General features: G+C 41.3%; 1 protein-coding gene across 1 annotated transcript in view; it reads left to right on the plus strand.

Annotated features, from left to right (window-relative positions):
• The window catches only part of SPAG16 (sperm associated antigen 16), a 286,793-nt gene that overhangs the window by 196,329 nt on the left and 76,194 nt on the right, over positions 1-14,270 (plus strand). The window contains exon 16 of the mRNA XM_050987617.1: positions 2,306-2,432. Within this exon, the coding sequence (XP_050843574.1) occupies positions 2,306-2,432 (127 nt within the window). The remainder of the gene's footprint in view (positions 1-2,305; positions 2,433-14,270) is intronic.

Here is a 14,270-nt window from a genome sequence, read left to right on the forward strand (position 1 = left end):
CAGCGTGCACACACGGAACAGTACCAGCTTGATTCTATAGACTAGGCAGCAATCCTGACCAGTTTTATAGAATCATTTTACATGCTCTCTGATTAAAAGAGCTAATGCAACTGGGCTGAGCAGCAAATGTAGTGTGAATGGAAATCAGAACAAGGGGAATCTGCTCTTGCACCTCTTCTCCTTGGAACTCATTGTCTTCTCCTTTTACATGTAGGAAATCAATCAAGCCCTGATGGTCCACCATGCTGTTCAGTAAAATACAGCATCCAAAATACATCATAAAAAAGACTTCAGTGTGGCAAGAAACAACAAGAAAAAAACCATGAGCAAGGCAGGGGGTCTTCCGTGAATGAGTAAAATAATAACTGTAGCAGGGATGAAAAAGCCAAAAGCTCGCAGGAGAATTTAAAATGATTCTGCCTTAAAAGCTTCTGAAAATGGCCCATGGCCAGATGGAAATGAGTTCATTTAACATATGACTTATCCTTTTCTTTTTCTTTGAATGGTGTGTAACTCCAAATAATTTTTCAGCTTGGTTACAGTCCTGGTTTATTTCTTCCTATTGAAAAGTTGTTATCCCTCATCTCCAGCTCAGTTGATTTGGATAAGGTGTGGAATGGAGTGAAGGAGTGCTGAAGTGTAATAGCCAGCTCACCAACAAAATCATGATGTGATGTTCTCAGTGTAGCAGCTGCCTCAGGATCAGTGATAATTAATGCCTTTAGTAATAAGTCTGTGGGCAGAGTGTGTCAAGGCTGATCAAATACCTCTTTGTGTATGTTGATGTGTTGCCACCAGAAGTCTGTTTTCTTACTTCTGTTTCCTGATGAGGTATGCTGTCTAATCACAGAAATCAGGACAAATACACAGCTGGCTGTTACATTTTACACACAATTTGTTTGTACCAGACCTCTGGGAGGAAATTGTTAAAATGTCTGCAGGCTTGTGTCAACAAGAACTAGTTGATCTTTGCCACTGAGACAGTGTGTGAACCCTTTGGAGCAGGACCATCTTGTCTGGGTCATCCAGCACACAGCACAATGGGATGATCCCAGGGTAGGTTTCTCCAGCACTGCTGCTATTCAAGGATCAGAGGGTTCATCCTTTCTAGTGTGGCCACAGATCCCAAAATCACGGAATAGTCTGAGTTGGGAAGGACACCAAAGGATCATTGAGTCCAGCTCTTCAGTGAGTATCCCCTGCAGGGACTGGACCCACAGCCTCTGTCCTATGAACACCAGGCCCTGACCAAGTGAGCCCAGAATGAGTGAGGGTAGTGCAGTGCATCTGGCACCTACCAACAGCTGGACTGTGTAAATCCCTGCCAGAGAGGAGGTTTGTGTACCTAAGGGGTCTGTAGTAGCAATGAGTGAAAGTAAACATGGCAGAGAATGAGATGGCAGGCTTGTGAGAGAGGGGGAATGGATCTTGTGGTGTGCCAGCTACTGTAACAAAATTAATGACTAGAAGGGAAAACCTGTAATACAAGTAAATTAGAGTGTTTTCCTCATAATTATGCCACTAGTAATGATGCCCACATTAGGGCCAGTGAGAAGGTCAAAGTCAGCTCTCCATTCTCAGTCACTTTGCAGCAGGGACTGTCTCTGATCAATGTTTGCATAACATCTGTTCCAGGGACTCATTCTCAGTGCTGTTATGATCTATCAGCTGGGCAGTGCTACTGCTTACAGGAGAAATGTCATATTGAAAATCCATGGGTGCAACTGTAGGTGACACAAGGAGCAGTCACAGAGCAGCCACTGGAGTGTCTCCTGTAACTACTCTGAGTGGATTATGTGCAGTCTCACCCAGGTGGGCTGTCCATTGATCTGGGTCAGAGCTGCTGAGCTACCAAAGCTGTAATTAAGCAGCATTTCTTGAACTCATTTATTGGGCACATAAAAAACAAGTGTGAAGGCACGCATGTTCTAAACCAAACCAAAACTATCACTCACAAACACACCCCCAAAGTAAGTTTTTGACAAAATATCTCTCTGGATAGAAAAAATCCAGAGTAAAATGCAATCTATGTCAAAGTCATAGGGGACACTGGTGTCAGAATTCAGGATGACATTTTTCTCCTTTGTACTTCCAGTTTCTCCTGAACTGGTCTCTTTAGAAGTCACGTTGTCTCCGTTGCTATTTAAGCCAACAGAGCTGATAAGAGGCTGTGATAACCTCACGTAGAATAGCTTCTTTATTTCTTTATTTAAATACAGTGTGTGGCTGCCCAGCCCTGTGCCAGAGGCTTTGCTGCTGGCAGAGGACAGAAGCAATGCCTTGACTTTGTTTCCATCTCCGGCAGGGGGACACCATTGCTTCCTGTGACTCCTCGGGCCTGCTGAAGCTCTGGGACATGCGGAGGCTGCTCCCTATTCTCTCCATCGATGCAGGTCCCCACCCTGCCAACCAGGTGGCCTTTCATCGCTCTGGTAGGCTGCTAAAACAACTTTGCCCCCCTAAAACATGGTTTCTTTTGCAATCTCTCTGTCTAATTCTGGAGGCAGAACATATGTGAAGCAGCGCAGATGTGGTAATTTTGAAGTGCCTGATTGTGGCAATGATCAATACGTTTGTTTTCTATGGGCTAAACTGTCAAATTGGACTGCTGCTCCATTTACAGAAAATGAAAAATGCACGATAACAAAGAGTACAATTAATTGCAACAGTATTACATAAAATACAGAACTGATCAATGGGGGTAAAAAGCTTTGTGAGATTACCTATGTTCCAGTGGTGTTTATTCTCCATGACTGTTTGTTCTTTTATTTGCTAATTCTGGAGTTGCATTTCATAACACTCTTACAAAGTCCTCTTAGAAGTGCCTCAGAACTTCATCGTGCTGACAGGGCTGCTTACTAGGCACAGGAATTGAATTAAGCAGTTATTTTTTCATCATCAACCATGTATTACCATGTCAGCAGTACTGTGAGTGCACATTGCATTTTCATTTGAAGAGGGGCCATTCTAAGATTTTAAAACAATCTTCAGTTCCAAAGCACAGACTTAGATCCTAGCTTAGGAAATGGTTTTACTCAAAGCCAGTGCAACATGATATAATACAATAATATATAACATTATACATATAGGCACATTGAAAAATAAGTATACTCTTGTATTATGTGTTCATAAAACATAAAGCTTTGACAGAATTTGAGGAATGATAAGGAATCATTAAAGAAAAATAATAGGATGGTGTTTTGTCATAATGACCCACATACTGTGGAATGCATATTATCAATATATTGAGTCCCTTGGCAGGAAACTTTGACATCAAATTCCAAATTATTTGTGTAGTGATTTCATGGATCTCTCTGCTGTATCATTAAATAAGGTGCTTGCATTTTCCAGGGGAGAAAAAATGCATTGGCAGTGTCCAGTTTTGGGCAGTTTCCCAAAGACAAGTTTAACCACTATTGTATTTATGGGTGTAATTTGGAAGAAGAGCTCATTTTTTGTTCAGGAGGATTTGAAGAAGTTTTGCATCTTTGTTTATGGTATATAATGTTGGGTCATTTGCAGTGGAACCCCACCCCTGGAAAATGCAGTTGTAATAGTTCTGCCAGATGGGAACTTTCCATTAGAAAGGTTATCAGCTTCAGGTCATCTAAATGGGCACATTTTTCCATCATTTGGACAAAATCCAAAATTTTCTCTACAGCAGTAACCAAACAACAGAGATATCAAATTGGGGTGGATGGTCACAGGGAGGCAGAATGCAAAAGGATGGAATTCCAGCTGGCTGAAGATAGACAAATACCTGGCTGAGACACGAGGGACAGAGTAGATCAAATAGACCCTGTGTTTAACAGCCTGTTGGGAATGCCTCAGTCAGCCCCTCTGCCTGTGGAGCAGCTTGTGTTGATTTTCCTTCCCAAAACATGGCTCAGTTTCCAGCTGTGTCCCTCAGTCTCTCCAGCTGGTGTTTCACCACCCAGTGTAAAATACTTGAGTGCATTAATAGTCAGAGGCACAAATTGTTCAGCTCTTACAGGTGGATTTAATTAATAGATTAGAGAGCCGTGGTTGAGCAGGTTTTTTTCTTCTGCCCAATAATTATTTAAATGAAAGTTAATAATGATAGAAGAGGTTTATAAGAAGTTTGGTGGTATCAGCAAACAAGATTGAAGTCAGAGATAGGAAGGCCCCAGCTAATGGAAGAATTTGTTTTGCTTTCCTTTGTATTGTTTTCAAGTAATTATCTTTGCAAATGTAGTGCAGACAAGCACATCCTACCTTTTGTTTTTATGTGGTGTTCCCTTTGTGGGTATGACATGCACCAGGTAGGAGGAGTTTGTGAGTTACTGGGGTTCTCCCAATGGCATTTTTGGGATGAGCCTTGCTGGGCCTAAATGCCTGAGCAGCAGTGTTAGTTAAATAGCAGCCTAAAGCCATTTCCTGCTTGATCAGAGCCACACTCAGATCTTAGATAAATTAGTGACAACAGTTGTGTATAAATCTTTCTGCTTTAGCTGCTCTCTGCCTCAGCTTTTCTTTAGCTCAGCTTAGAGGTGGACTTTTCCATGCTTGTGAAGAAACAGAAAATAATTACATTAGGAATTACCACTGCACTTCATGGGGATTTTCTGCTTTGTCCTGTGCTTTCTGCAACAAGGTCATGGTCTTTCAGTGAGAGGTGGTGATGGAGCTGCCCAGGACTCAGCCTCCTGGTGGTAATGCTTTTCAATATTGTGTTTAATATCAGAAATTTTTCTGATGTCATACACCATTAACATGTCCTTTGAATTCTGCATGCTGGAATAACTGACCAGAGTTACTGTGCAAAATGGACCACAGAATAACTGATTTTTAAACTAAATTCACTTTTACTTTTTTATGTGCAAGTTAACAGCATCTCCACATGCACATATTCTTGTGTAGCATTCATGCATCCCTGGAGCACCCTCTTGTCATTACCTTTAGTGTTTCCAGTTGCTGTTTAGAAAATGTAAATGAGATTAATCACAAACCAGTATTGCATATGTTAGAGAAGGTGCAGAAGGTTCCAGCTTGTGTGCCATGATGTGTTTATTAATTATCACAGCACATGAAAACAAACAAACCAAACAAGCCCCACTTCACAGCAACTATCCAAAATCAAGAGCAGTTACAGAGAGGCCGAGGGCAAGCAAATAATATTTGGGAAAATGCACTGCTTTATTTTGAGCTCTGGAGATACAGTGAGGTGTTAACATTTAACCTGCTCTCAGCATGAACAAATAACCTCTCCATGCTTCTGACCATTCCCAAGGGCCATAGGTGCGTGCCTTATCCTGAGGAAAGGTAGCTTAAAAGAATGGAAAAGCTGTAAATGGATGTGAAAGTTGAGAATTGGCAAGATCAAGATTATCTTGTGATACAAGCTGTTTATTTTAGGAGACAACATTTTTAGGGATGCAGGAGGCACGTTGACAGTGAACAGATGGTACCACTGTCAGCCATGGTGGGGTCAGGGCAGCTGCTCAGTGTTGCTCTCTGAAAGCAAACTTCATTTGCTTAATTGCACATCACGTGACATCACCCAACATCACCACAAGACAGATATTGCTCCAATGGGTGGCAATTGTTTGCTGTTCCACTGCAGTTGTTCTTGGTGTCAAATAGCAGAGATGAATTTTCATCTCTATATTACCCACCCTTTTACTGAACACAGAATTATTGACAGGATTTCATCCCTGGAGCATTTTCAATATTTGCACTTGACATTATTTGGGCTATTACTGATGATGTTAAAGCAAGAAGCAATCCCCACATGGATGGGGACATGGAGGTTAGAGCTCAGATGGTTAGAATTTCCACTGATATGGAGACCTCAGGTAAAGTTCCAAAATTACAGTTTTCTCTGTATCCCTAATCTGGTAAGAATTTGTGCACTCAGAACAGAACTGACAGATGTAGTCCTTGCAAATCAATCTTGCAATGAGGTGCCCTCTCAATTTTCTCTTTGATTTCCTCAGTTTTGGTTGGTGTATTGACTGCATAGACAAGCTGGTGTTAAGGTGACAGGGCCAGGTTTTTGTCTTTGCTCCTTCTTTCCTTCATGCTTTTGATTAATTGATACCCCTTAAGTGGCACTGAGGAGATAAAGCTTCATCTTGGTAGGGTGGAGACTTTTCTAGGATGGAAGAAGCTCTCCTTTGCTGGGAAGCCTCCAGTGGATTTCGGAGTTAGAGGCTGAATCAGCAGTGGGTGCACCTGTAACTTGCAGGTCTCAGGAGGTGACTGTGGCCACTGTGTCCACGTATAAAGAGAACTGGAGCAGGGCAAGATCTTTCCCTTTTGCTTGTTTTGAAGTTTCTGGAACTTACTTTCTGTATTTGTCTCCTTTTGATTACAGTTAAAGTCACTTGATTGGAGAAGAATCCTCTAGCACAGAATTTAGCAGTAATCTCTTTAGAGGCATCTGATTTTGTCCACATAGAGCAATTATGTGCTGACATTAATGTGTGTTTTTCCCTATGCCTCCCATTTCTGACTCAAAAGCTTTTTTCATTACAACACTTTATTGCTCTGTGTTCTTTAATCTCCAAGGCAGATTACTTGATAACATCAATTGATTCCTTAGGGTGCTTTTCCCCTTGTGGTTCAATGCCTGAGTTTCTGCCTCAATTCTGACTATGTATGTGCTGTCAGAGGCAATACAGCCTCAACTTGGGTAATTTTTACTTGATTGAAGTTCTTGACAATTAACACAACCTTCTGATCACTGATACTGGGTATTTATAAAAAACAAAACATGAAGGATTAAACAATTGTTAAAGCAATTGCTTTTTCTCGCCCTTCCCCAGACTCACCATGAGCCAAACATCTTTCCTTCCCCCTTCCTGCTTTCTTCTTGCCTTTGTTTTTGCTGTGGGCTGTGCTCCATCATCCCAATTCCTTTGGTGCAGCAACAGGGGATGCAGGAAGAGTGAAATTCTTTAGATTTGTACTGGCACTTGCCCTTTCACTCAGACAACTCCTGTTCTGGTTACTACTCAGTTCAGACTTGCTACAGTGCTGTAACTCTTCTGAGAGGGCAGCAAGGTGACCAAGCCGTGGTTTTGGAGCACATCTTTGAATCTTTTTAAATCTTTGAAAGGTTTGTTCTTTACACAGATAATTGAGATTTATTTTGCTGCCTGCTTTGCTTCTCATTCAGGCCTTTTTCAAGTCCATTTGTAATTGTACATCACTTGTTCCTCTCCTTGTTCTCATCAGGAATTGCTTAATGTGTGTCCCTTCAGAACCATCTTCTTTGCTATGGTCAGCATTCCAAGATCTGTGTGTTTTCCCTCCATCCCTATACACCCATTTCTGAACTAACTAAGGATTCACATGGTCGGTTTCTTTTGAATATAATTGATCCACATTCTCACAGATTTTGCTTAATGAGCACAAATGCAGCCACCTGCATATCTTAGTTTGCCATTTATTATTTGATAATCAGCACTTTTAGGTCGTCTTCACTTTCCTCTTGGCTTCAGCTCATGTGCAAGTGCTGTGTCAGGGCTGTGTGTCTGATCTGTGTCTGCCTCCTCTGTCCCCTGTAGAATTTGGCCAAGTAGTGGTCAGGGAAAACTCCCTTTCTTTCCTTCCAAAAGGGGATAGGGCTGAACACCAAAGTCAGGCCTTTTGCTTTACACTGGCAAGTTTCAAGCAGTGATGGCTCTCCATTCTCCTTTGTCTTGTCCATCCCTCTCTCTTTCTATTTCTCTTTAGACTAAACTTGAGTATCCCTTTATAAAACTCCCCTTTAAAGCCTGTGATCCATGTTTGAATGTGGATCCCTGTTTTAAACTGCTGGGTGGGAGATAAACTTTCAGAGATAATCCTATACTAGCCAAAGATTTTCTAAAGTGATTCCTTGGCTAGAAGGAGTACTGGTGGGCTGGCTCACCTCAGCCACACTGGGAGAAAGATTTAGTCCTTTGTGCCTCAAGATGAAATCTCTGCTTTGGCAGAGCAGATGCTCTTGCCCCAACTGTGTGCTGTTTGTCACTGCCCCAATATTGATGTTTTGTCCCTAGGTAGCCTGCCCAGCCCACGTGTTTGCACTGGTGAATCCATTAGTTGGCTCCCTGGAGAGATTCCAGCGTGGTGTGAGTTGGTTTATACAAGCCATGACCTATTTTCCAGCCCTGATCATGCTGCTTCCCCTCAGAAGTCAGATCAACAAGATGTCCCTGTCAGCTCTTTCCCTGAGGAGTGCTTACAGTGTCTGTTGACCATCCTTAATTACTCCTATGGTCAGCATGGGAATAAAAGGATGTGCTGCAAGACTGAATTATTCAACAGTAATTCCTTGTCTCATAATTCTCACTCCTTCCCTCTCTGCTGCTGTATGCCATTTTTTCTCATTCACAACATCTGTTTTCCTGACCATAAAAATTCTTTAATTTGGAGGCAATGGGTAGATTGGACTTACACAAATAAGAGCTGATTGACAGATCGTTCTGTCTCCTTGTTTCATGGGGTAGGAAACTATCACTCTCCTTATTTCTGACTATTGCAGTTTGCCAAAGAGAAAAAGCTGGCAATGAATTTTCCCCCTTTGTTGATCAGGGGGAGAGTTGTGCTGTGCAGTATTTCTGTTGTGTCATGGCCATTTTTCAATACAAGCAAACACCACAATATTTAAATATGCTGGAAGGGAAAGAAAAGGGATTCTTAAAATATCTGACTTTATTTTCAGTACAGACATAATTTAAAATGTATGAAATATTTGTCCTTTGGAAAGGATAGGGAGGTGACTTGGAACTCCTGTATTTTACATTTTTTGCCCTGATTGCAGATAGTGTTTTGTGTCTGGCTGTGTTTGCTGAGCTAATGAGGGTGGGGACTGTGCTACTGCAGGCGATTGCTTTGAGCACTGAGCACTTTGAAGAGATTAGCCCCATTGATATTCCCTTCATCTTTGTTAGAGGGGCATGCTTCCTTCCCTGGAGTGCCAGGAGATGGACAGCTATTTATTAGAGCCAGCCTTTTTCAAGTACAGGCTGTACTCCTGAATATCCCCATCTCCCTTGCCTGCAGATTTCCCACATAAAAACAATGTTCTGGAAGCCAGGGTTGTTCCTCATTAGAGCAATCTATTGACCTGATAGGGGGGTTTTGAGAACCTCAGGTTGACTGGGTTATCATCTGTCTGGTTAAATGTTATTCTTCAAGGAGAAGCAACAGTTCCAGCAGTTCAGGCAGACAGCCAAAACAGGGGATGAGCAAATTGTTTGTTCCAAGAGTAAATGAAGGGAATGTCCACATGAATTTTGCCATCCTTGTATTAAACTAACAGAAGCTGAAAATCGGAGCTTTATTCATCCCAAGTGGGGCATAACTGATCAAAATTTTGATTCTCCAGCAGCTATCCCCAAACTGAATTAAAATGGCTTGCAGAAGTTGGCTTTTTTTCCAATCTCATTTTAACTAGGCACAAGTCTTAAAATAATAATGTATTCAACCTCTCATCTCTAACATTTACGGCTTTTATAACTTTACCAGGTTCATGGATTCCATTTTATATTTATTGTTTATATTAATTCCAGCTCACAGAGTGTTGCAATTAGCCCATTCCCCCTTTGAATGTATTTACAGTGATAAAAGAGATCTCCTTACTTTCACTCAGACTGCACAGCTCCATCCCAAGCCTGGCTTAGATACAAGAGCTTCATCTCCTGATTAACTTACTCCTGCAGACAGTCAGGGATGAAGGACCTCTGAAAGTCATGACAGCCTTTCTTCCATGAGAGCTCCTCTTAAATATCGACAGCTCTCCGGGTCCTGTGTTTTGAGTACAGCATCTGTATGTAAAGAGAGGATCAATAGTGCATTCATCATTCATATCCTGTAATAAAGGAAAGGGATTTCTGAAATATTGGTTTGCTATTTATCTTTTCTATGTGTTAAATATGGAATGGCCATGGCATTCTCTGCCAAGGGCTGGAGAGGTCAGGGAGCCTGCAAGGGGACAGACATTTGCATCTTTGTCACTGCCTAAATTAAACCTAAGTTCATCAGTAATCAAGAGTCATTAGTTAGCTGGGAGCTTTGTGGGCTGACCCTGACTTGTGCTGGGAGTGGAGAAAACACATTTAGAAAAACAGAGAACCTGAGCAGTTTTGTTTAAGGGAAGCAAACCCTGAGAGAGGAGAAAGAGTCCAGAGAGGCTGGCATGCTGTGGATAAAAAAGTAATTAGGAAATTTGGTCTGTTCACCCACTGTTCTCTTCCCTCTTAGAAAGCAAAGTATTTCACATTTTAGATTAAAACTTCGACATGAAATGTCAGTTCCATTAAAAAAAAAAAAATTAAAACTGTCCATAACCAGCAATTTTCTTTCTCCTTTGTGGGGGTAAAAACTATGCCAGTCTATGCTGAGTTTGAATAACACACTTTCAGTAACTCAAAATTTACCTTTTTAGCAAACATCCTCTTTTTTCAATATTCATTTTTAAAAGTAACCAAAGTCCAAAAGAAAGTTATTCACTTTCAGATACCTGTATTGTGATTCCCAAGAAAGTTTTGATTCCTTGAACAGCTCCTCCACTTGATAAATGGAATATATTAATGAGCTAGGTCTTTTCAGAGCTTGGAAAGTAGCACTTCTTTTCAAGAAAGAGATCATCTTTGAATTAAAAGTGTGCTGTCCTTAGCCTTTTTTATTTTTATTTTATTGACAAATTGTCACAGGAGCTAAAGTGTGTAATCATCAATAAAAAGTGATCCATGGGGCTATGCAAAATATATTGATTAACAATATCATCTCCATACAGCTGTCCTAGCAGTGCTTGGTATTTTTTATGGGCCAATCTGGGAGTCCTGCTTGCATTTCAAGGGGCAGGTGGAGGAAGGTGAGTGAGACAAAGTTCAGGGCATCTCTGCAGTTGCCTGGCAGCATCTTTGCTGAAAAGGGAGAAATGGCACCAGTTGCTCCCACCACAGGATGTGCAGCCTCCTTTTGTCAAGCCTGCATGGGTACAAAGTAAACCCATTTATTGAAAGGAATTCAAAGCCTGAGACAAAATCCTCTTTGTCATGAAAGCATGATTTTAATTTGTTTTTAAGGCTGTTCCACTACTAAGAAAATCCTGATTTAGATGCCTTTGAGGCATTTAGCTTACACTTATGCAGAGCTATTCCTCAGAGAAAATTGGATGTAATTTTAGGATTAGGTAACTGACCTAGGAATGAGAGAGAGAGGGAGAGTGCAAAGCTTGCATATGCACTTTGTCCAGATGGATATTCACTAGGAAACCTCCAAACTGCTCATAAATATTGCCTGTCCTTTTGTAAAGGCTCCCACCAGCAAGCCCATGGTCATTTCCTGGGCAGAAAGAGTTTTTGCATTGAAATTTTTGGGCAACTAAATAAAGTATTTTATTCCCCTTTCTTTTTCTGTGGCAAAATATTATACATAATGATGAATGGGAAAACAAGCAAGGAAAGAAGTTCTATGAACAGCCTCCAATGCCTGACTTGAATTTTTGAGCTGTTTGTTTGTTTGTTTGTTTGGGTTTTTTTCCTCTGGAATGAACTTCCTTTATTTCTTTGCCTGTTTTTCAACTCATGAAAATACCTTTTATGTAGAGCTGTTATCTCTCTGAGTATCACATGCTCTTGGAGAGCAGGGTAAAATCTAGTTACTTTCAGTCTTCCTAAACTAAACTGAGTGAAAAAATGAAATATCTTAATCCTTTTTCCCCCCTTCTAGAACACCAGAGAGGTCATGATGACAGTGAATTCTTTAATGTTGGGTTTATGTTAAACATAATTTCCTCCTTTGACATCTTATATTGCAAGTGAATATGTGTGCAATATCTCAGTGACCTGCCTGCAAACACAGAAGAGGAAGAAAAACAGAGCATTTCTTGTCTGTGGTGCAGTGTCCAGCTCTGGCACTGGGCAGGAGGAGATGCAGATGGCAAACAGATAAACTCAGGAAATGCTGTGATCTCTCTGGCCCTCTTCTGTGGATCAGGGCTCCCAGAACTGGCTCCTCATGCACTGGGAGTGCAAGGTTCCCTGAATTTGAGAATTTTACTCTGCAGTCCATGAAAAAAAGAGGAACATAGTCTGTTAAATCCATTGCCTTCTACTGCCTGGTAGAGCTGTAGTAGTAGTTGATAACAGCCTTTTATTGAGGATCATCTCTTTCTGTGTTCCAGACTGCAGTCCCAGCTGCCTCCTTAAAACTCTGGTACACAGTTATGTGTATTTGGCCAAACAGGTCTTTCCTTTCATCAGTGGCATTATTAACATCTCCATTTTGTGCCCAGTTTTGAGAGGTTTCATTTTCTATTGTGTATTCTTTTTCCTTCAATTCCATGCCCTAGCCAGTCATCCTGAGTGGCACTTGGAATGTACCTGACAGCATGACAGACATTTATAAGTGACTGAAATTAATGATTAGTATTTTAGCTGTGCTTGCAAGCTCAGTTTAGGCACTGGCACAATTAGGAGTCATTGGCTGATGGACCAGCAGAATAATGGGCTTCATTTAAGCAGATGAAGCCTCTGAGTCAGACCCCAAGCAGGGCAGATCTGTGCCAGTGCTGGCCTCTCTCAGCACTGTGGCTGAGGGGCCTCCTCCACCTTCTTCCCTGGGCAGCTCCAAGTGCCAGGAATGAGTGAACAACCTGGCTTGAGCAACTCACAGCCTTCCTGTTCCAGCTCCTGCATCTGATGTGGAATGGTTGAATCTTCCACTATCCCAGGTTGCTCCAAGCCCATCCAGCCTGGCCTTGGACACTTCCAGGGATGGGGCAGCCACAGCTTCTCTGGGCAACCTGTGCCAGGGCTCCCCACCACCACAGGGAAGAATTTCTTGCTAATATCCAACCTATACCTACTCCCTGTCAGTTTGAACCCTTCCCTCCTTGTACTGTGACTCCAGTTCCTGACAGAGCCCTTCTCCAGCTTCCCTGTAGCCCCTTTAGATACTGAAAGGGGCTCTGAGGTCTCCACACAACCTTCTCTTCTGAATAATCCCAAATTTCTCAGCCTGATTTCACAGAGGAGATGCTCTAGTCTGGGATTCAAGCATTTGATGCCTTCTGTAGTCCTGGCCCAACTCAAGTAAAAACACCTTCATGTGCTCAGTGATTCTCAGTGATTTAAAAGCAGTGAACACAGCTCAGCCCATCTACTGCCACGTACATAATCACTTTGGGTATTTCTAAGCAAAACAAATACTTCCAAAGGAGCTATTGCAAACAGATGGACTAACATTAATAAAATAGGCAGTTCCCTCTTTAAGGGTTTTGTTGGAATAAAATGGATTGTTTTTATTGAGATTTAAACTGCAGTTTGCTTAAATTATTTTTATATTTGCCCATTATATTGTGAGCATATGAAATGGGCAAAATGTTAAGAATAATTAAGCAGAGTGGTCCTGAATACCCTGGCAAGTATGAAAAATCATACAGAAAAGAGAGCAGCAATCTGTGGAGCTGCCAATTCTACTCATATAAGCCCATCTGTTTAGATCTACACCTGTTCCCTAAAGAACACATCTTATGGGAAGAATTCCCACCAGATCCCTCAGACATTTGATCATTCAAGAATGCTCTTTCTGTTTGCTCTCTCTCTCTCCTTTATAAGAAACTATAGAATTAATGGGTTTTGTGTGGTCTCACAGAATATTTGCAAAACAAATTATGCACTTAGCATTAAAATTAAAAGAGTTTGTTCTCTTCTGGTTTCATAATGAATACAAACAGTTGCAAGCCACGTGCTCATACCTACACTGGCTCAAAGTCTTGTCTCCTGTTTCTCTTTCCCTTCCACTTCTCTATTTTCATCTGGAGACCTTCAAACCATCTCTTGTCAAACCTAAGTTATAGATTATTTTATATCTAATTGCTCATGTGGAAAGGCTGCTTGTGGGGTGTAAACTTCTTTTATTGTAAAACTTCTTTCTAAAAGAGAAAGAGGAATTGAGGAGCTCCAAACTTGGTGTTTCCCTGTGTGCCCCAGTCCCAGGAGTTCTGCAAATGCAGAGCTAATGCTGTACATTCCCTGGCTGAGGTTCCATCCTTAGAACTACTTCAACAACAATATTGCCTGAATAACATCAGCTATAAGCATGTGGACTTTTTGATCTTTTTATTAAATCCTGGTATCAAAGTGGATTTATCCACTCTCAAAGGTAAGATGGAAGGATGCCAGCTTTTGAAGATCATTTGCATTTCTTTCATTTGGTGACCTAATCTTCTTCCTACTCTATTGAACTTTAGTAAAATTGCTTTAGAATTCTTAGAACAAAAAAAAAACCTCTAAAGAGTTCTAACTTCT

The sequence above is a fragment of the Serinus canaria genome (genome assembly GCF_022539315.1).
Source record: "Serinus canaria isolate serCan28SL12 chromosome 7 unlocalized genomic scaffold, serCan2020 HiC_scaffold_29, whole genome shotgun sequence".
Classification (NCBI taxonomy): Eukaryota; Metazoa; Chordata; class Aves; order Passeriformes; family Fringillidae; genus Serinus; species Serinus canaria.